Below are 21777 nucleotides of genomic sequence, written 5' to 3' on the forward strand. Positions count from 1 at the left end.
AGTCCCAAATATTCGTCTGGGGCTGGGAGGACAGAGGCCTTTCAGCTCTGTTGTGTAGATGAGGCACCATGGTTGAACTCCATGCAGGGTTAGGGTCCCAGGAATAGACCAAGAGGCCTTGATAACCAGCTCCTGGATCTCTACAGCTGAGCAGCCGGCAGTGATGGCCAGCATGCTCCCCGGCTTCCCTGCTTGTCCATATTCTTCTAAATACATCAATAAAGGGAATTTGGCGTCATGGGAATCAGTAAGAAGTGACAGAGAGGAAAGCCAGGTCGGATGGGGTGGATGTGCCTGGGAACGTGGGACTGGGGCTATTCAGACAGCAAAGCCCTTGTACTGATTTGCAATCTGTGTGCAGGGCCCTGGCCTTCCAGGACTGTCCCACCAGGTCCTGCTGGCCGCCTTCCTCTGGACAGCAGAAACTCGAAGCTTGAGCAACGGGTCCGGCCTCTTCCCATCCTGGCGTGGCAGCCCTGGGGAGGCAGGACTTCTCCCATGAGGCAAGCCCGGGAAGTCTGTATGTCAGGGTGGGTGCTGGTGTTCACCCCTGGGCTGTGGCCAAGAAGGACCTTTCCACCTGGACGTTCCCCTCCCGACACCCGCTTAGCACATTCTCAATTCGCAAGTACCCAGCTCCTACAATGGTCCAGCTGGGCTGGGCACGTCACAGTCTACAGATTCCAAAAGTAAAATCAAGTCAGAGTTGGAAGGGAACAGGAAAACATGAGACTGAAAGTGAACCAGAACAAATGAACCGAATTCTATTTCCCACAGATGCCATAACCACAATGAAGAGAGAGACAGACAGACAACGACAGAGAGAGCGAAGCTACAGTGACTCACAAACACGGTGTTTGATTACAAACCCTCAGCCTTGAGCAAGACTGGGTGGTGGTGGAGGGGTGAATTACAAACAAATCCAGTGCTCATCTGAGTGGGGTTGTTAATGGCAGTGGTATGGGCAGAGCGATTCTGAAGCGATGTGAGATGTACTGTAGGACTGAGCATGGCGGAATGTGCTGGTCACGCTGGGAGCAGGGTTCCCACTGGGGAAGGAACACACACATACGGAACGGGAGAAGGCAAGAAAAAGCCGCGGGGCATGGGTTGGAATTAGAGGTATGGGTGAGAACACAAGATTTCTGAAGTACGCATGTGAACTGTATGTATACTTCCATGCATATGAGTATGTGTGTGGACACAGACAAGTATGTATGTGCGTATGTATATGTATATTTCCAAACGTGTATGTGTGTTTCCTAGCTCTGTTCCCTGAAAGGGCTGAGAAGCAGACACCCCAGTAGTGATGGGCACACCTACGCCCAGATCTTGTTCTCTAAAAGGAGACAGGAGTCCAGGCGCTGTGGCTCATGCCTGTAATTCCAGCACTTTGGGAGACTGAGGTGGGCAGATCGCCTGAGGTCAGGAGTGTGAGACCAGCCTGGCCAACATGGTGAAACCCCGTCTCTACTAAAAATACAAAAAATTAGCCAGGCGTGGTGCTGCTCGCCTATAATCCCAGCTACTCAGGAGGCTGAGGCAGAAGAATTGATTGAACCCGGGAGACAGAGGTTGCAGTGGGCTGAGATGGCGCCACTGCACTCCAGCTTGGGTGGTAGAGTGAGACTCCGTCTCAAAAAAACAAACCAAAAAATAAAAAGAAAAAAAAGGAAGTGGGGCCCTCAGAGAATGGGCTGAGCCTGGATTTGGGGTAGGCCGGGTACAAGATGATCCTGTAATATCTTGTGAGGCCAGATAAGAAGTTGGTGCTCCAAAAACAAGGGACCTGTCTCAGGACATGGAGCTGGTTGAGGGCTCCATGGGTCACATCTGGGTCCATTTGAGACCAGAATCATTAAGGACAGTGAGAGGTCAGACCCCTGCAGAGTAGGAACCCATGAACTGCGCCAAGAACAGAGTCAGCCACGGGAGAAGGGAAGGCAGAGGCCGTGGGCAGCAGCAAAGTGGGGCACTGGCATGGTCATTATTCACAACCCCCAGGGTAGAGACCAGCTCCCGCCAGAGTCCCCACAGCAACGTCCCAGGAAATGTCCCCCAGGAGCATGGCGCGTGCTGGTCTCAGCGCCGCACACCCGAGATGCTTATCAGTTGCAGGGAAGAAAAGAAAGAGCAATTCTGCAGTAGAGCAACTGGGCTGCACCTTGGCAAGTGGTGGAGGGTGACATCCCCTGTGAGGGGCAACAGGACCTCGAGAGCTCTCAGGGGATGCCCTGAGTCAGGCCAGCAGCCCCTGTGCAGGGTCCTGGCCAAAGAACATAACTTCTGTCTACACGTGGGAAACACAAGACAAACCCCCAAATGAGAGGCCATCTATCATCGAAGGGAAGGGGTGAGGGCTTTAAAGGGGGCCACCTCGTAATAGACAAAGAAAGGCTGTGGGCTGTTCCCAAACAAAGGCAAGGAGGATAAAGAGAGGAACGGCGGAATGCAGGGCCCGACCCTGGGCTGGGGGGAAGGCTGTGAAGGGGTCACTGGGACAGATGATAAAACCGGAACACAGAAGGATTGGATAAAAACAGGGTGTCCATACCAAAAAGACTGAAGTTGAGAACTGCACTGTGGCTATACAGGACTATGTGCTTATTTTCAGGAAGCAGACATTGAAGGGTTTGGTGGGGGTAAAGGGCCATGAGAGAGTAAAGGTATAAATGATAAAGCAAGGGTAGGTGGGTATTCTTTGTACTGTTTTTATTTGTGTGATTTAAAAATATATATTTGAAATAATTTCTAAATGAGAAGTAACAAATTAAAAACAAACAACAAATGCCATGATTAAAGGCAAAGGGCTGGCTGGCGCAGGGGCTCACGCCTGTAATCCCAGCACTTTGGGAGGCCAAGGCGGGCAGATCACGAGGTCAGGAGATCGAGACCATCCTGGCTAACACAGTGAAAGCACGTCTCTGCTAAAAATACAAAAAACTAGCCGGGCGCGGTGGCGGGCACCTGTAGTCCCAGCTACTCGGGAGGCTGAGGCAGGAGAATGGCATGAACCTGGGAGGCGGAGCTTGCAGTGAGCCGAGATTGCGCCACTGCACTGCAGCCTGGGTGATGAGCAAGACTCCATCTCAAAAAAAAAAAATAAAAATAATAAAAAAATAAAAAAAATTTTTTAAAAAAAGGCAAAGTGCTGGCCAGCGCAGGGGCTCACACCTGTAATCCCAGCACTTTGGGAGGCCAGGGTGGGAGGAGCCCAAGAGTTCGAGATCAGCCTGGACAACATAGTGAGAGCCCCATCTCAAAAAAATTTTTTTTTTTAATTAGCTGGGTGGGTGGCACAGTCTGCAGTCCCAGCTACTCAGGAGGCTGGGGATGGGATCCCTTGAGCTCCGGAGTTTGAGGCTGTAGTGAGCTGGGACTGCACCACTGTACTCCGGCCTTGGTGACAGAGTGAGACACTATCTCTAAAAAATTAAAAATAATAGTAATAAAAATAAAGGTAAAAAGAAAATGCCAAAATGACAAGGAGTGCACATCCTCCATATTTTGAGAAGCCTTTTACCCAACAGTCAGGTCATTAGCCCCAAAGAAAAATGAGTGAAACACACTGAGTTTCAGAGGCCTGAGTTGAGAACCCTCCTGCCCTCCCCGCCTGAGGCCAGGACCAGCTGAGAAGGACAAAGGAGGACGACAGAGACTGACTATCCCGTGTCACTGCTGCAGCTGGGCAGTGGGATGCAGGTGGCTCTACAAATATGGAGCCCAGAGTGTCCAGATCTGCCCAGGCGTTGGCAGGATGGGCAGTTCACAGACATGCCGGCCAGGCCATGGGCAGCGACTGGACAAGGCACACCTCGCCGCCATGCAGGCTACACGGAGGGGCCTGGGTGGCCTCCAGGGGAGGGGAAGGATCAGCTTCCCAGAGGGGTCTCAGCCAAGGGTCTTGGGGCAGGGAAGTGTTAGACAAGGAAGAGGGGAAAGGAGTTCCAGGCAGGTGGACCAGCTAGTACAAAGGCCTGGGGGCAGACAGCAGCAGGGTCCCGCTGGGGTGCAGGGTGTCCCCCTACCTCCTCCTGCAGGCTGCGGCAGCGTGAGGCGGCCAGCTCCTTCTCCTGCAGGGCGCTGCTGTAGTGCAGCGAGAGACTGAGCATCTCGTCCTTCAGCCTCAGCACCTCGTGGAAGTGGGTGCTAACCTCACGCTTCATGCGGCTGTGGTCAGCCTCCAGCTGGTGCAGGCCCTCGGCACGGGTCTCGGCCAGGCCCAGGCGCTCCTGCAGCTGCTGGCACCGCCGCAGCAGCACCTCCTTCTGCCCCTTCTCCTGGTTCAGCTCTTCTTGCAGGCTGCCGATGGCCCCAGCCAGGCACTCGGTCAGCTTGGATGTCTCCATGAGACCTGTGGGAAGATGGGCAGGTGGGCAAGTGAGCAGGTGGGAAGCTGAGCATGTGGGCAGATGGGCATGTGACAGGTGTGCAGGTGGGCCGGTGGGCCAACGCATTGCTCCCATGCCCCCACAGCCTTGCCCAGACTCCCCAGCAGGCCCCCAACTTTAACCTGCTGGTCTCCTTAAAAGCTCCTGGGCCTCAAGCAGACTTGGTCCTTTGGTTGAATAAACAGCGTGACTCCCGATTTTGGCATGAGGGTTACCCACTCTGACCTTCCCCATGAGACCCCACTGTTGAGACTTAATGACCCTCCTTGGTAGCTGAGATGCGCTCAGTGCTAACTCATTTTAATGTTATCCCGAGAAAAAGATAAAACAAGAATACGAATCCATGTACTAGAACTCTGAAGAACATAAACACACACTGTGTGGGAATACGGGGAAAATGGTCTGTTCTCCACCGTTTTGGGTCATGTGAGTCCTGCTCCTTTCTTTTTTTTTTTTTTTTTTTTTTTTTGAGACGGAGTCTGGCTCTGTCGCCCGGGCTGGAGTGCAGTGGCCGGATCTCAGCTCACTGCAAGCTCCGCCCCCCGGGTTCACGCCATTCTCCTGCCTCAGCCTCCCGAGTAGCTGGGACTACAGGCGCCCGCCGCCTCGCCCGGCTAGTTTTTTGTATTTTTTAGTAGAGACGGGGTTTCACCGTGTTCGCCAGGATGGTCTCGATCTCCTGACCTCGTGATCCGCCCGTCTCGGCCTCCCAAAGTGCTGGGATTACAGGCTTGAGCCACCGCGCCCGGCCCCTGCTCCTTTCGATACATAAATCTTTCAACAGTTCCTCCAGGGAAGCCTAGAATTACTCCCTGAAGGAAAACGGTGAGCAGCACAGAAGGCTCTGCGGCCCTGTACCCTCTGTCGCCTCCTAGGAGCTGGGCCTGGGCTGTTCTGGCCCCTCCAGCAAAGCTGCAAGGTTAAAGGCGGACTCCAGGAGACAGTCCCTTGCCCTTTGCTTGTGTCTCTCCAAGCAGATCGCCCTACCCCATCCCTCAGGGGTCTCCTCTTGGCGCTGGGTAATTAAGGACCAACCCTCTAGAGCCAAGGCGCAGGGGCTCCTTATCCTACCCACCCCCAATACAGGGAGGGGTTCCTCACCCTCAGAGTGCTGGGGCTGGGACAGGGACTGCAGCCTGGAGGGAAGGGGGAGAAGGGCGAGTCGGCAGGTGAGCGGGGCACCTGGGGTTACCAGGAGCCTGAGGTTCCTAGGCAGTGCCTGCGATCAGAGTCGGAGCGCTCACCGCTAAAGTTGCTAAAGTCGACGTCAGGCTGCAGCCCAGTGACCAGGGTGTAGACGTCAGGGTTGTGGAACTTCAGGCTCTCCAGGAAGGCGATGGCCCCGTTCTTCCCTCGAGTCTTCAGCAAATCCAGCAAGTGCCCTTGGGAGGCAGAACCGTCTGTTAGCTACCAAGGGGGCTGGGCTCGCTGGCTGGCTTCCCCACGGGGGAGGGGCCTGGGGCTGGGGAAACCCCCCGCACATCTAAGAATTGGGAGGTAAAAGCAGTTTTCCGGGATCTGCTGGGTGGGATGCGTCCTCACTACTCTCACAGGCTCCCTTTACCCACATGACCTCAGTCAGACTTGAGAAGTAAAGCTGACATTTATTGAGCAAAAACTGCAACCCAAGTGCTCTGGCAAGCGTGGGGGGACGGGGACTGGGTGAGGAGGTCGGTCCCTGCTTGCAAGCACCTCCCTGGCAAGTCGGTGGGTGGTGCAGACGCAGGGTCCCACCACAGTGCCATCAGCTTCGGAGCCATGCACAGAAAGAAGCAGAGTGGCACCCCAGGGCTGCAGGGGACAGGTCCCAGGGAGCCTCGGGGCCTTCCACACCCAGGGCCCAGAGCCCATCTCTCTCAGTCAGAATGACTAGCGAGGATTAATCTCTCCTGTGTTTGGGGTTCATTCGCCAACATGCATGAATATTACCATGTTGACAGCTACCACCTACTGCCTGTTTTCTATAGCCCCAGCTTTGCAGTATTTTATAAACTAACTCACTTGCTTCTCCTAACAACTTTATATGGTAAAGCCATTAGCATCCTCATTTTTTAATGAATAAACACAGCTAGTGGGACCATCAGAATGGACTCCAAAGACATCGGTAGTGGTGTGAATGGTGGTTCCCCTTCAAAGACATGTTCATCTGGAACCTGTCCAGGTGACCTTTTGTGGGAAAAGGGCCTTTGCAGATATAAGTTAATGATTTCAAGATCAGATGAACCTGATTATCCAGGTGGGCCCTAAATGCAAGAGCAAGTGTTTTTATAAGAGACACGATGAGAAGAGAACCCCTGAAGATAGAGGCAGACAGTGGAGCTATGTGGACCGAAAGCCAAGGAACACCTGGGGCCGCAGGAAGTTGGAAGAGGTGGGGAAGAGGGAGCTGCTCTCACCGGCCCTCATGGCGCTGTTGGTGAGCCGGGGGCTGTGCAGCACCTCCTCCTCGTCCAGCTGGCACAGCACCTTGGCCTGGCGCAGGTAGGGAGTGAGGCGGCTGGGGCAGATGCAGCGCACGATCCTGTGGCGGTGGCTCTCCATCATGTCCCACAGCGTCTCCTCGTCCAGTGCTGTGAGCGCAGAGTCCTTGCGGCACAGTTCCCCCATGGCTGGGCGCTGGAAGGACCCTAGGAGGGGTGGCCATGGGGGTGGAGCTGTCAGGTAAGCAGGAGCCCAGGACAGCCAGGGTGACACCATTTTAAAATTAACTCCATCGTAAAATTTGCAAGATGCACTCTTTGCCAGTCAGAACCCACGGTCCTGGGATGTTTACAGCAGAGGAAGCAGCATGGTAACGCCTGCAAGGACAAACTCCCATGACGACAAAATGTCCAGATGCCCATCACAGGATAAGATCTGCTTTGAAGATGATTATACTCATCACCATGGTGTTGGAACAACCTTGACGGTCTTTGCCATGCTGGTTTCTCCCTCTGCATAAGACTGAGTGCTATGGCCCCACCTGCTCTACCCCAATCCTAAGCAATAACGTCGCTAATTCACACTTTGTTGTGTCAGTTACAGCTTTTTCTAAAAAATTAAAGTAAATAAATACTTATTTTTTTTGGCCGGGTGAGGTGGCTCACGCCTGGCCGAGGTGGGCAGATCATGAGGTCAGGAGATTGAGACCATCCTGGCTAACATGGTGAAACCCCGTCTGTACTAAAAATACCAAAAAAAATTAGCCAGGTGTGGTGGTGGGAGCCTGTTGTCCCAGCTACTGGGGAGGCTGAGGCAGGAGAATGGCGTGAACCTGGGAGGCAGAGCGTGCAATGAGCCGAGATCACGCCACTGCATTCCAGGCTGGGTGACACAGCGATACTCCGTCTCAAAAAAAAAAAAGAAAGAAATTCATCCAAAATAATGGTAGTAGGCTAGGCATATTGGCTCATGCCTATAATCCCAGCACTTTGAGAGGCCAAGGCGGAAGGATTGCTCAAACCTAGGAGTTCGAGACCAGCCTGGCCAACATGGTGAAACCCTGTCTCTACTAAAAATACAAAAATTAGCCAGGTATGGTGGTATGCACCTGCAATCCCAGCTACTCAGGAGGCTGAGGCAGGAGGATCATTTGAGCCTGGGAGGCAGAGGTTGTGGTGAGCTGAAATTGTGCCACTGCACTCCAGCCTGGGTGACACAGGGAGACCCTGTCTCAGTAAACACACACACAAACAAACAAATAACAGTAGGGGTGCTACACTTTGGAAATGCTGCTTTATATATTCTTCACGAAAGGTAATTTTCATTAGAAGCAAGACTGTCGGCTTCTCTAGAGCCGAGATCGTGCCACTGCACTCCAGCCTGGGTGACATAGCGAGACTCTGTCTAAAAAAACAACAAAAAAGTTCCTATTGTTTTCAGCTACCTAGCAGGTGGTCCCTTGTTTGCAGCGGCCCAGGACACTGATACAGAGGACTGCACAGAGGACTCCACGTGAGGGAAATGTGCTGGGGAATGACACCGGGCACAAGTGCCTTGGGGAAGATGCTTCAGGGTCGTAACGGCCAGCACGTAACGGCTCGGCTGCGGAGAGTGTGGGCTTACAAAGGTGGCCAGGCAGACAGAGGGTGGACAGGTCCCCGAAAGGGCTGAGCTGCAGCTGGTCTGGGGCTACCACCAGGGCTGATGTCCCAAGCCCAGGTCTGTCTGGACAGAGTACATGAAGCATGTTGCCGTTACAGCCCGGAACGCCTGCTCTTCAGGGGACACGCTGGCTAGTGCAGACTCTAAGAGCTGTTGGAGGTCCTCAGCGGTCACCTGCCCAGCCTCCCATCCCAGCAAGAGGCCCAGGCACCCTAGCTTTGGAGATAAGCTGTGTCCCCCGCTGTGCCCCTGTCTGAGCCCCTATGTGGCATCAACATAAGGCCATTAGCTCATGAATCCATCTAAATAATTTTAAAATGTTTTAACACTGTGCACTGTTTCCAGCATATTAAAAAAATCCTCCAAATAACAAATATCCTGCAAATAACAAATATCCGCGTACCCACTGTGTGGATTCAACCATCTTGACATTCTGCACTTCAAGTTTCTTTTTAAGGAAACGAGAGACAGATGGCGCCTTTTGTTCTCTTCAGTCCCTCTTCCCTCCCTCTCTGGCCAGACATTCTAAAAATCATTTAAAAAAAATTTTTTTTTTGAGGTAGGGTCTTGCTCTGTTGCCCAGGCTGGAATGCAGTGAGGTGATCGTGGCTCACTGCAGCCTTGAGCTCCCAGAACCAAGCAATCCACCCACCTCAGTCTCTCAAGTACCTGAAGCCACAGGCATGCGCCACCATGCCTGGCTTATTTTTTAATTTTTGTAGAGATGGAATCTCCCTATGTTGCCCAGGCTGGTCTCGAACTCCTAGGCTCAAGTGATCTGTCTACCTCAGCCTCTGAAAGTGCTGGGATTACAGCCCAGCCTAAAAATGATATTTTAAAAATCATTTCCTATAAGTGGAAGTGTGTATAAACAGCATATAGTATCTTTGCATGATACTTCAAGCAGACAGCAGGTTTACATCAACAGCACCTTCAGTGTTAGCTGGAACTTCACAGAAACTGTCGTTCTGTGCAAGGCTGTACAGCTTCTGAGGTTTCTCATACTGATACATGCAGCTTGATACATGCACGATCCCTCAGACTGTGCACCGGATTCAATGATATGAATCACCACGTGGACATATCATGCTCCTGTGTGAGGATATCAGGTTGTGCCTAATTTTTCTCCACTGCCCACAGAGCTGCAGCCACCGCCTTTGTTAATCTCTTGGGCACAGGTGGGAGCGATTCCTCACAGACCCATATGAATTCCCGTGACCTGATTCTTTTCATTTGGAATGAGAGGCTGGACCATGGGAGACAGATGCCTCTTGAAGGGGTCTGTATGCTAAAAATACTTGAGAATCAGAGCAAATCAACACCTGCCATCTAAAAAATGGAAAATGGGCCAGGTGCAGTGGCTCATGCCTGTAATCCCAGCACTTTGGGAGGCCAAGGCAGGCGGATCACCTGAGGTCAGGAGTTGGAGACCAGCCTGACCAATATGGCGGAACCCCATCGCTACTAAAAAATATAAAAATTAGCCAGGGCCGGGCGCGGTGGCTCAAGCCTGTAATCCCAGCACTTTGGGAGGCCGAGGCGGGCGGATCACGAGGTCAGGAGATCGAGACCATCCTGGCTAACACGGTGAAACCCCGTCTCTACTAAAAATACAAAAAACTAGCCGGGCGCGGTGGTGGGGTGCCTGTAGTCCCAGCTACTCGAGGAGGCTGAGGCAGGAGAATGGCGTAAACCCGGGAGGCGGAGCTTGCGCTTCCGACTGCACTCCAGCCTGGGTGACAGAGCAAGACTCCATCTCAAAAAAAAAAAAAAAAAAAAAAAAAAAAAAAAATTAGCCAGGCATGGTGACGAGTGCCTGTAGTCCCAGCTACTTGAGAAGCTGAGGCAGGAGAATCGCTTGAACCTGGGAGGCAGAGGTTGCAGTAAGCAGAGATCGTGTCATTGCACTCCAGCCTGGGTGACAGTGCGAGACTCTGTCTCAAAAATTAAAAAAAATATATATTTAAAAATTTAAATAAAACATGGAAAATGATCGGAGAGTCATGTGTGCAGGAGCAGCACCACAAGCCATCCAAGGAGCCGGGTCTCCGGAAGTACTCACCAGGGGTCTCAGGGTCGCTTTCGCAGGAGCTCCGTGCAGCGGGGTGAGGTCCTCAGTCCCCGCAACCTCTCCAAAGCCCAGTGTGGTGCCAGCTGCCTCCTCTCTGCAGGCTGCTGGGCAGGATGGAGCTGGGCAGAAGGAAGAGCCTGAAGCCAAAGCAGCACCAGGTGAATTGACGGTGATTTCAAGCCATGTGACCTGTTCCAGAACTCAAAGTTCGGTCACAACAACCGCAAGCGGCAGGGAAAAGACGTTAAACTGGGATCCGGGAAATAACTCGACAGACCTTTGACCCCTGTGGTTTTCCCAGTAACTACTGAAGCTTCCTTAGCGCTTGGAAGCAGACTTCTAGAATGTACCTGGGCTTTGAACCCTAGACTATCAAGGAGAGTTGATAGGCGCACCAGTTATCCAAAGCGTCCACAGGCCTGTCTGGGGCTCCCCACAGGGCCAGGCTACTCATATCCTTCTGTTGAGTCTCCTTGCCCGGAAGAGACAAGGAGAGGACAGCGAGGGGCCCAGAGGCCGGGGCCGGCAGGTGAGGAGGAGAGGAGAACCAGCCTAGGGCAGCTCTGCCTCACTCCTTCTGATCTCAGTCCTGTTTCTCACTGGAACAGGTGATTGAGGCTTGTGAGTCACCGATTGTGGCCCCCCTCCCAAAAGAATGCTGAGTTTTGACCCCCAGTACCTGTAAATAGGACCTCATTTGGGAATAGGTCCCTGCCAACATAATCAAGTTGAGGTCATTAAGGTGGGCCCTCGTCCAGGGATGGGTGCCCTTATAACAAGAGGAGAAGGGCTGGGTGCTGTGGCTCATGCCCATAATCCCACACTTTGAAAGGCCAAGGCAGGCAGATTGGTTGAACTCTGGAGTTTGAGACCAGCCCAGGCTACACAGTAAGACCTTGTCTCTGCTAAAATTTTTTTTTTTTTTTTTTTTTGAGACAGAGTCTTGCTCTTGTCACCCAGGCTGGAGTGCAATGGCACAATCTCGGCTCACTGCAACCTCTGCCTCCCGTGTTCAAGCAATTCTCCTGCCTCAGCCTCCTGAGTAGCTGGGATCACAAGTGCGCGCCACCATGCCCAGCTACTTTTTGTATTTTTAGTAGAGACGGGGTTTCACCATGTTGGCCAGGCTGGTCTCGATCTCCTGACCTCAAGTGATCCGCCTGCCTCGGCCTCCCAAAGTGCTGGGATTACAGGTGTGAACCACCGTACCCGGCCTAAAAAAAATTTTTTTTAATTAGCCAGGTGTGGTAGTACACACCTGTAGTCGTAGCTACTGAGGAGGCTGAGGTGGGAGGATTGCCTGAGCCTGGGAGGTATAGGTTGCAGAGCTGAGATAGTGCCACTCCACTCCAGCCTGGACGACAGAGCAAGACTCTGTCTTTAAAAAAAGAAGAAGAAGAAGAAGAAGAGGAGAAGGGCCCTAGACCTAGACGCCCCGTGACCACCCCATGTTGGCTGAGGCCGAGACTGGAGTGACACGCCGAGGGTCGGTGGTAACACTAGAAACTCAAGAGAAGGCATGCGGTAGACCCTCCCTGGAGCCTTCATGGGGGATGCGGTCCTGCTGACCCCTGGAGTGTGGACTTCTGGCCTCCAGAACCACGAGCAAATACTTTTCTGTTGTGTTAAGCCACCCAGTTTACGGTAATTTACGATGGCAGCCAGAGGAAGCGTGCACGGCGGCAAAGGGGATGTGGAAATTGTCCGTCCATCTCCAGGGATGCGCTGCCAATGGGCATGCTCCCATGGAAGGCTCCTGAGTTCCCGGCCTCCACCCAGTAGAAGCTTGTGTCGCTGGAGTCTGACTCCAAGTCAGAATGATCCTCTGTCCCACTTCAGGACCAGCTATATCATCTGTGGAGCTCAGTGCAAAATGAAAGTACGGTGCGCTTGTTTTAAAAACGTATTCAGGCCGGGCGCGGTGGCTCAAGCCTGTAATCCCAGCACTTTGGGAGGCCGAGGCGGGCGGATCACGAGGTCAGGAGATCGAGACCATCCTGGCGAACACGGTGAAACCCTGTCTCTACTAAAAAATACAAAAAACTAGCCGGGCGCGGTGGCGGGCGCCTGTAGTCCCAGCTACTCAGGAGGCTGAGGCAGGAGAATGGTGTAAACCCGGGAGGCGGAGCTTGCAGTGAGCTGAGATCCGGCTGCTGCACTCCAGCCTGGGCGACAGAGCGAGACACTGTCTCAAAAAAAAAAAAAAAAAAATTCAGAATTTCAAGGCAGCAATAGCAGAGCAATAAAGTCAGCCCAGGGCCCCCGACTCCAGCCCCGCCTCGCATAACTGAGGGGTCTTCAGGCCCACTGTCTATCAGGACGGTAGCTAAAGGTAGGGGATGGTTTCCTTCACAGAAGATGGAATGTCCTAAAGTTAACTGTGGTGTTGTTTGCACTTATCTGTGAATACACTAAAAGCATCGTAAACGGGTGAATTGTGTGCCATGTGGGTTATAGCTCTTCCTTTTTTTTTTTGTGAGACAAGGTCTTGCTCTGTTGCTCAGGCTGGAGTGCAATGGTGCAATCTCTGCTCACCGCAATGTCCATCTCCTGGGCTTAAGTGATCCTCTACCTTAGCCTCCTGAGTATCTGGGATTACAGATATGTGCCACCATGCCAGGCTCATTGTTTTTTTTTTTTTTTTTTTTTTTTTGGAGAGATGGGGGTCTCACTATGTTGCCTGGGCTGGTCTCAAACTCCTAGGTCCAAGCAATCCTCCCACCTCAGCCTCCAAAAGTGCTAGGATTGTAGGTGTGAGCCACTGCGCCTGGCCGTGAGTTATATCTCAACAAAGTTGTTTAAAAAAAAAAAAAAAAAAAAAAAGATCCGGGCTTGGTGCAGTGGCTCACGCCCGTAATTTGGAAGGCAGAGGTAGGAGGATCGCTTGAGCCCAGGAATTTGAGACAAGTCTAGGCAATATAGGACGTTCCTGTCTCTAAAAACAAACAAACAAACAAACAAAGATTTGAGAGTGACTGGCGATCCCACCCTGCCTCCCGCTTCCCTCTCTGACCCCACTCCCTGCCAGGAAGCCGGAGGAGGGTGGGCTGAGGAGGTCCCTGCAGCGACCGGTTCTGCCCCTGCCACCCCACGGCCAGGGCTGGGGGGTCCACAGTGCATGGGACACCGGTACCCTCTTTCCTTTCTCTTCGTTTTCAGTCTAGGCTGGGCCCCCTCCCAGCCAGGGCCTGCCTGTTCAGCGCCCCCACCACAAGCGGGGTTTCTTTCTTGCCAGCTCCTGTTCTCTGCCAGGAGGTGTCGGGCAGGAGCGTGTGCTCCGGGCGTTCCCCTGCCGGCCTCCTCCCTTCCATCCCCTTGGCTTCCTCATTCCAGAATCCCCGTTCACCTCAGCTGACCCCGTGACCCCCTAGGAATGTTTCTGGCTCCTGCGGAGGCATCTGGGGTTCCCCTCACTTAGATGGCAACCATGTGGGCGCAGTCATTCCGTCACGTCAAGCCCAAAGTCTCCAGGTCAAACCCAACACAGGACCAGGGCAGCCTCCTGTACCTCCCTCCCCAGCTCCTGGCGAAATGAACCAAATGTTGCTTTTTAAAGAGTTAAAAAAATAAGTAAGTGAATAAAGCAGCAACCACAAAATGAGGAAAGGAAAACAACTTTTCTGCCACAAACTGAAAAATAGCAGAGGCCAGGCACGGTGGCTCACGCCTGCAATCCCAGCACTTCGGGAGACTGAGGCAGGCAGAACGCTTGAGCCCAGGAGTTCGAGACCAGCCTGGGCGACATGGCGAAACCCTGTCTCTACAAAAAATACAAAAATTAGCCGGGCGTGGTAGCATGAGCCCGTGGTCCCCAAGCTACTTGGGAGGCTGAGGTGGGAGGATCACTTGAGCTCAGGAGGCAGAGGTTGCAGTGAAATGAGATTGCATCACTGCACCCCAGCCTGGATGACAGAGTGAGACCCTGTCTTAAAAAAAAAAAAAAAAAAAAGGAAAAAAAAAAAAAGGCCAGGCGCGGTGGCTCACGCCTGTATCCCAGCACTTTGGGAGGCCGAGGCGGGCAGATCACGAGGTCAGGAGATCGAGACCATCCTGGCAAACATGGTGAAACCCCGTCTCTACTAAAAATACAAAAAAAAAAAAAAATTAGCCAGGCGTGGTGGCGGGCGCCTGTAGTCCCGGCTTCTCGGGAGGCTGAGGCAGGAGAATGGCGTGAACCCGGGAGGCGGCAGAGCTTGCAGTAGCGGAGATCGCGCCACTGCACTCCAGCCTGGGCGACAGAGCGAGACTCTGTCTCAAAAAAAAAAAAAAAAAAGAAAAATGGCAGACAAGCCCTGAAACCAAAGGAGTGGTGCCAAGGGGCACTGGGGGCACAGGTGCCAGTGCAACCCTTAGGGACAGACTGCGGGAAGAGGGGGCCTAAGCATCCCTCTACTGTTTGGGCAGCTGAAGAGAAGTCTAGGGAAGTCAGAGAAAACGCCCCAGAGCTGCCTCCAGCTTCCGTGGGAGTCCTCAGCAGGGGTGGGGAGGAGGCTGTACTGAGCCGGGAGAGAGCCCAGGCCTGGCTGCCCTTCTCAGTGTGGGGCAACCACCGGATTTCTTTAATCACACATCCAGTACCAAACTACGGTGGGAATAGCGTCTTCCAGCCAAATAAGAAGATTCTTTACCCTAAGAAATAATGCAAGCAGTAGAAATCAGGGTGGGGGTAGGGGAAGGAAGTTGTCACTTTATCTTCCATGACCCTGTGCTATCTAAAATAAAGTAAGGCCAGGCGACGTGGCTCATGGCTGTAATCCCAGCACTTTGGGAGGCAGAGGTAGGCGGGTTGCCTGAGGTCAGGAGTTCAAGACCAGCCTCGCCAACATGGCAAAACCCCGTCTCTACTAAAAATACAAATATTAGCTGGGTGTGGTGGCGCACGCCTGTAATCCCAACTACTCGGGAGGCTGAGGCAGGAGAATCACTTGAACAAGGGAGGCAGAAGTTGCGGTGAACCGAGATCGTGCCACTGCACTCCAGCCTGGGAGACAGAGCGAGACTCCATCACAAATTAATTAATGAATTACATTCAACAAAATGTTGATTTTATTCTATTTTCCGTTTTGTGGAGAATGGGGTCTTGCTATGTTGGCCAGGCTCTCAAACTCCTCGGCTCAAGCAGTCCTCTTGCCTCTGCCTCCCTGAGTGCAATGATTACAGGTATGAGCCACCAAACCCAGCACTGATTTTACATCATGTCACTAATTTATCAAGGTTTTTGTAATCTCTTATCTGAATCTTGGGGATTTTTAGGAACTAATAGTTCTGGTCATTGTGAAACTGTTCTACCTCATTTGACATTCCATTATTATTTTTGACAATTAAAAAATCTTTTTTGGCCGGGCGTGGTGGCTCACACCTGTAATCCCAGCATTTTGGGAGGCCGAGGTGGGCAGATCACAAGGTCAGAAGTTCAAGACCAGTATGGCCAACATAGTGAAATGCCATCCGTACTAAAAATACAAAAAAGTACCCGGATGTGGTAGTGTGCGCCTGTAATCCCAGCTACTCGGGAGGCTGAGGCAGGAGAATCGCTTGAACCTAGGAGGCAGAGGTTGCAGTGAGCTGGGATCACGCCATTGCACTCCAGCCCGGGTGACAGTGCGAGACTCCATCTAAAAAAAAGAAAAAATGTCGAATCTGGATGCACTGCCTATAAGTTAGCCCAGCTTCTCACGGAGCAGTACGTAAAAAATAAAAACAAAAAAAAAACTTTTGCCAGCAACATCTGAGCTGAACTAAAATTTAAGTAAAATTAAAAGTTTACATTTCAATCATGTAGAATATGATCCCACTTTTATGAAACCGTGTTAGTTTATCTCTGGGAGTCCCTCAATCTATGTGCCCATCCATCCATTCATTCCAATCCATCCATTCATTCCAATCTGCCGATCAGTCTGTCCTGTCATTCCGCACGCACGTGTGCGTGTGTGTGTGTGTGTGTGTGCATGAGACAGAAAGAAGGGGAGAGAGACGGAGAGGCAGAGAGCAGAGGGATTTGGGAACACTCCTCACCAATGCTAATAACGCTTGTTGTTCATGGTGGTCGATGTTAAGAAATCTGTTGAGGCCGGGCGCGGTGGCTCACGCCTGTAATCCAGCACTTTCAGATGCCGAGGCAGGTGGATCACTTGAGGTCAGAGTTCGAGACCAGCCTGCCAACATGGTGAAACCCCATTTCTACTAGAAATAGAAAAATTAGCCGGCTGTGGTGGTGGTCGCCTGTTTTCCTAGCTACTTGGGAGGCTGAGGCAGGAGAATCACTGGAACCTGGGAAGCGGAGGTTGCAGAGAGCAGAGATGGCGCCACTGCACTCCAGCCTGGGAGCCAGGGTGAAACTCCATCTCAAAAAAAAAAAAAAAAAGAAATCTGTTTAGAATAAACAAGCATGGGTTCAATAAAAACCATAAAGTCATTATTTTAGAAAACAATAAAATTAATCCAATTGATCAAACAGAGAAGGAGATGGGCCTCATCCTAGAAGTATTTGCCACGGAACACTGGGGTCCGAGGTTGTCTAGGACAGTCCTGTTTATGACTCTTGTCCTAGAGTAGTGATCAATGGTACCACCTTTCTCTCTCAATACAGACTCGGTTCAGGGGCACATCATCACGGGAAGGGGAGGCAAAGGCACACCGAGGCCAAGCTCCTCCAGCTACAGCAGGGACACCCGCAGAAACGTCTCCTCTTCTGCTCCCCTCAGCCCCGATGAATGCGGCGCATGGAGGGGGTGGGAGCCCAGGGGATGACAGATACTGGCTGAAGTGGGGAAAGTTCTAGAAGAGGGAAAGCGGGAGGAAGACTTGGCTGGTCCAGGATGCATCAGTTGGAAAGACAACTGTTTCTTACCCTCAGGGCAGGATTTCTTAGCTTTCCACTTAGTGAAGGACAGTGCAGCATCTTCATAAAATCCCGGTATTTGCCCCCAAATCTCTTACGAAACATCTACGTCAATAGGCATCGGCCTGAGCCTAGAGGTTCCAAAGCAGATGGAAAATACAGGAGTCCCTAAAGGGTCGCCTACAAGGCCTTTCTTTGTGGCCAATGGCCCTGTGATTAAGTTGGTTCCAAAGAGCCAATGACCCAAAAACTAGGGCTTACCACAGTATAATGTTTGTTCCTAGCAAATGACACTCTGGCACTCTCTCTAGTATTTCACTATATCGAGTTGCCAAGGGGCCACGTCTCCAGCTTGCGGCTGAAACCCTGGGAGTTCTGGACAGCCAGGTCTGTGTGGATACCCTGAGGACCAGGACTGGTGGCCAGCCCCGGACTACAGGTTCCTTGGGTGCCTTCCCAGAACTGGGTCCAGGTGGCAATGGCTGGGTCTGGGAGGGTCCTCTCGTTGGACTGCTCCTCTGCCCCTGACTTGCCCGAGCCTCACAGGACTCCTGAGGAGGCTCTGAGGGTGCTGACTGTGCCCTCCCATCAGACTAAACTCAGAAAGCCAGGGCAGCTCAAGCCAAAGCTGCCTCACCAGCAGCTGAAGGCAGAGGCTCTGCAGGACTCTCCAGACCCCAGCCTATTTCCCCAGCCAGCTGCCCCTGAGGCTTCTGGAGCCCCCAGAGCCACACTGGGCTTCGAGCATCCGTGGGTGGAGCTAAATAGAAGTCACTAGTCCCTTCTGCAGTTGCAGTGAAGCAACTTACAGTAGACTCCAGTGGCAGTTCACAATTGCAGGAGCTTCTTTGTAACTTGTCCCAATGTACATAGGGGTTAGTCCTAACAGAAGAAACAAACAAACAAAAAAACACTTTAGGGCTGGGCACGGTGGCTCAAGCCTGTAATTCCAGCACTTTGGGAGGCCAAGGCAGGAGGATCGCTTGAGCCCAAGAGATTGAGGCTGCAGTGAGCTGTGATTGTGCCACTGCACTCCAGCCTGCGTGACAGACCAAGACCCTGGCTCAAAATAAGGCAAAGAACAAAAGAAAGAGAGAGAGAAAGGAAGGAAGGAGGGAGAGAGGGAAGGAGGGAAGGAAGAAAGGAAGGAAGGAAGGAAGGAAGGAAGGAAGGAAGGAAGGAAGGAAGGAAGGAAAGAAAGAAAAAAAGCAGGAAGGCAAGAAAGCAAGCTAAATAGAAGTCACTAGTCCCTTCTGCAGTTGCAGTGAAGAAAGTAAAGAAGGAAAGGAGGGAAGGAAGGAAGGAAGGAAATGAAAGAAGGAAGGAAATGAAAGAAGGAAGGAAATGAAGGAAGGAAGGGGAGAGAGAAAGAAAGAGAGAAAGAAAGAAAAGAAAGAGAAAGAAAAAGAAAAAGAAAGAAAAAAGAGAGAGAGAGGGAAGGAGGGAGAGAAAGAGAGAAAGAAAGAAAAGAGGCCGGGAGCAGTGGCTCACACCTGTAATCCCAGCACTTTGGGAGACCAAGATGGGCAGATCACCTGAAGTCAGGAGTCTGAGACCAGCCTAGCCAACATGACAAAACCCTGTCTCTACTAAAAATAAAAAAAATTAACCGGGCGTGGTGGCGTGCAACTATAGTCCCAGCTACTTGGGAGGCTGAGGCAGGAGAATCGCTTGAACCCAGGAGGCAGAGGTTGCAGTGAGCCAAGATTGTGCCACTGTACTCTAGCCTGGGCGACAGAGGGAGACTTCTGAAAAAGGCAAGAAGAGGGGAGGGGAAGGGAGGAGAGGAGAGGGTCCAGAGATCCCTAATTCCAAACTCTGAATCTAACTGTACAATTCTAGAAGAACCTAAGATCATAAAATCCTGAGCATCTAAGATGTGGGTTCTCCTTATTTGACCCCTCCCAGGTCAACATCCTTCTCCTAACCCAAGGGTCAGTCTCTTCCCTTGCCAGTGAAGTAGGGAAGAAGGCACACGTACACACACACACACACACACACGTACACACCCCATGGGGGGCAGATGGTCACAAGCCCAGGAGGAGGGGGCACAGCTCATCCCAGCCCCCCAGTGCCATGACAGGCTCGCTGTGCCCCTGCTACCAAGAGCAGGCAGCTGGTCTTGCTCACTTTGTTCTGAACTTAGACAACTTCCTTCCCCTGTCTTTCGTCCCACGGCAAAAGTGAGGAGATGGGAGTATAAAACGGAGAATCCCTTTCATCTAGCATGACCCGTGCTGTTTAAAGGTGGAACTCAGCATTCAGAGAATGTTCCAGCGATTGATCCAGCAACACAGACAAGCCGTTTTCTGCTCTCTAGTCCACACACAAGGCAGCACCTCCACTCCTGATGAGGAAGAAGCCGGCCCCTCCCACTCCCCTGGGACGCTCTTGGCCCCATCAGACCTGTGTCGGCTGAGCCCCTCCGTAGGCTGAGCCCTCCATAGGCTGACCTGCTGTCTGCCGGATGGACTGTGTGCACTTACCTTCACTCTCCCAGGGAAGCGAGGACTGAATGTGGCCCAATCTCTGGCTGAACTGAACAGCAGTGGACAAGCAGGTTTGACAGGCACGTCCCACAGGAGCAGTGCCTTATATGGGGCTTCTATGAGCCATGGAAGCACAGTACATTCCCACAGCTGGGCATTGATGTAAGAACCACAGGGATGGCGGAGAACAGTCTGTGCATCTGGTCGACCCACAGAAGATGGTGACTGAGGGGAAGGCTTCAGGGCTGGGGACTGGGAATCCTCTCTCCTTTGTGAATGGTCACCCAGTTCATCATTTCTACCCTTGGGAAAATCCTAGGAAGACCAGGATAAATTCTAGGGCCCTTCTTGGTTCTCCTGATCCATTATCGGAAGTATCTAAATAATTACAATAGATCCATCTCAAGTCAACATTTCATAACTATTGTTTAGATTTAGATGAAAGTCTTGGTCCTCCATGTTGACATATGTCTAGAATCTGATCGATTTTCGCCACCTGCATTGTGGTGCCCTGATCATGGCCCACCGGGACCTCTGCAGTGGCTTCTAACTTCTTCCCACGCCCCCATCACCAGTGCTCAACGTAGCAGGCAGAGAAGTCCTGCTAGAGCATGAGTCAGCTCCTGTCATTCCCTTCGGTGTACAGGTCCTGGAGTCCTCAGCATGACCACGAGGCTCTGCTTATCAAGTCCTTGCTGACCTTCTCTCTCTTTCACCTGTTCCAAACACACAGCCTGACAGTCTTGACCGTCCAGGCACACTTCTGCCCCAGGGCCTTTGCACCTGCTGTTCCCACTGCCTGGAATACTCTTTCCCGTCCTTCCTTCCAGACTCTACTCAAATGCTACTTCCCAGATCATCCTACTTAAGTCTGTAGACCTCCCATCCCAGCCTTCTCTCCCCTTCCCTGTTTCATCTTCTCTGTGGGAATACTGTCTTGACCTAGTGTGTATTCTAGTTACGTGGCTTCCTGCCAGCCTCCCCACTCCTCAGTCACCTACTGAGGACAGTAATTATTGTTTTTCTTGTTCCTTGCTGTGTCCCCACCCCTAGGGCTGTGATATTCCATAAATATTGGTTGAGTGAATGAATAAACATTGGTGGGGGCTTAGTTTCCAATGATGCAGACACTGAAAGAAGGGAAATTCACAGCTCCATGGCCTGAGAACCTTCAGGATTCTCCTGCAGATAGTCAAAGGTCAGCTTTCAAGGTCATGTAGCTCGTGGTAGCTGAGCAGCAACTCCCACCCAATCTCCTGGTGATGAGCCGGCTGAGGGCACAGCCAGCTGGGCAGAGCAAGTGAGAACAGAGGCCGAGGCCAGGTGCGGACATGAACTCTCCAACCAGGGTTCCAGCCCCACTGGGTGTCAGCTTCCCCTTGGGCAGGTTGGTTAAGCCCCTAAGACTCAGCTCTCCCGGTTTCCTCCAGCAGGCCTCAGGATAAGCCCTGCCCCACCGTGGGAAAGCTCGCCAGCTCATCACACTGTGCTGGCCACAAAGAAAGTTCTAGTTACAGAAAATGCAAAGACATGCTGCCATTCCCAGTAAAAGAGGGGGCCAGAAGAATGCACCGGAGACAGGAGGAGTCTCACTAAGAACAGAAATAGCCATAGAAATAGTCAAGGTGCAGCCATAAAAAGGAACGAAGGGCCTTTGCAGAGACATGGATGAAGTTGGAAGCCATCATTCTCAACAAACTAACATGGGAACAGAAAACCAAACACCACATGTTTTCACTCATAAGTGGGAGCTGAACAATGAGAACACATGGACACAGGGAGGGGAACAACACACACGGGGGCCTGTGGTAGAGGGAGTAGAGGGAGAGCATCAGGACAAATAGCTAACGCACGTGGGGCTTAAAACCTAGGTGATGGGTTGACAGGTGCAGCAAACCACCA

At 52.1% G+C, this 21777-nt stretch overlaps 2 protein-coding genes across 2 annotated transcripts in view; one reads left to right on the plus strand and one right to left on the minus strand.

Moving 5' to 3' along the window:
- Positions 1 to 7012, minus strand: part of CARD14 (caspase recruitment domain family member 14) — a 28548-nt gene extending 21536 nt beyond the window's left edge. Inside the window, exons 1-3 of the mRNA XM_050764127.1 lie at positions 6788 to 7012; positions 5636 to 5773; positions 4029 to 4354 (exon numbers count right to left, since the gene is read on the minus strand). Of these exons, the coding sequence (XP_050620084.1) occupies positions 4029 to 4354; positions 5636 to 5773; positions 6788 to 6998 (675 nt within the window). The 5' untranslated portion in view covers positions 6999 to 7012. The remainder of the gene's footprint in view (positions 1 to 4028; positions 4355 to 5635; positions 5774 to 6787) is intronic.
- EIF4A3 (eukaryotic translation initiation factor 4A3) overlaps positions 1 to 21777 on the plus strand; it is a 321735-nt gene that overhangs the window by 251944 nt on the left and 48014 nt on the right. The gene's annotated exons all lie outside the window — the stretch shown is intronic.

The sequence above is a fragment of the Macaca thibetana genome, chromosome 16 (assembly GCF_024542745.1).
Source record: "Macaca thibetana thibetana isolate TM-01 chromosome 16, ASM2454274v1, whole genome shotgun sequence".
Classification (NCBI taxonomy): Eukaryota; Metazoa; Chordata; class Mammalia; order Primates; family Cercopithecidae; genus Macaca; species Macaca thibetana.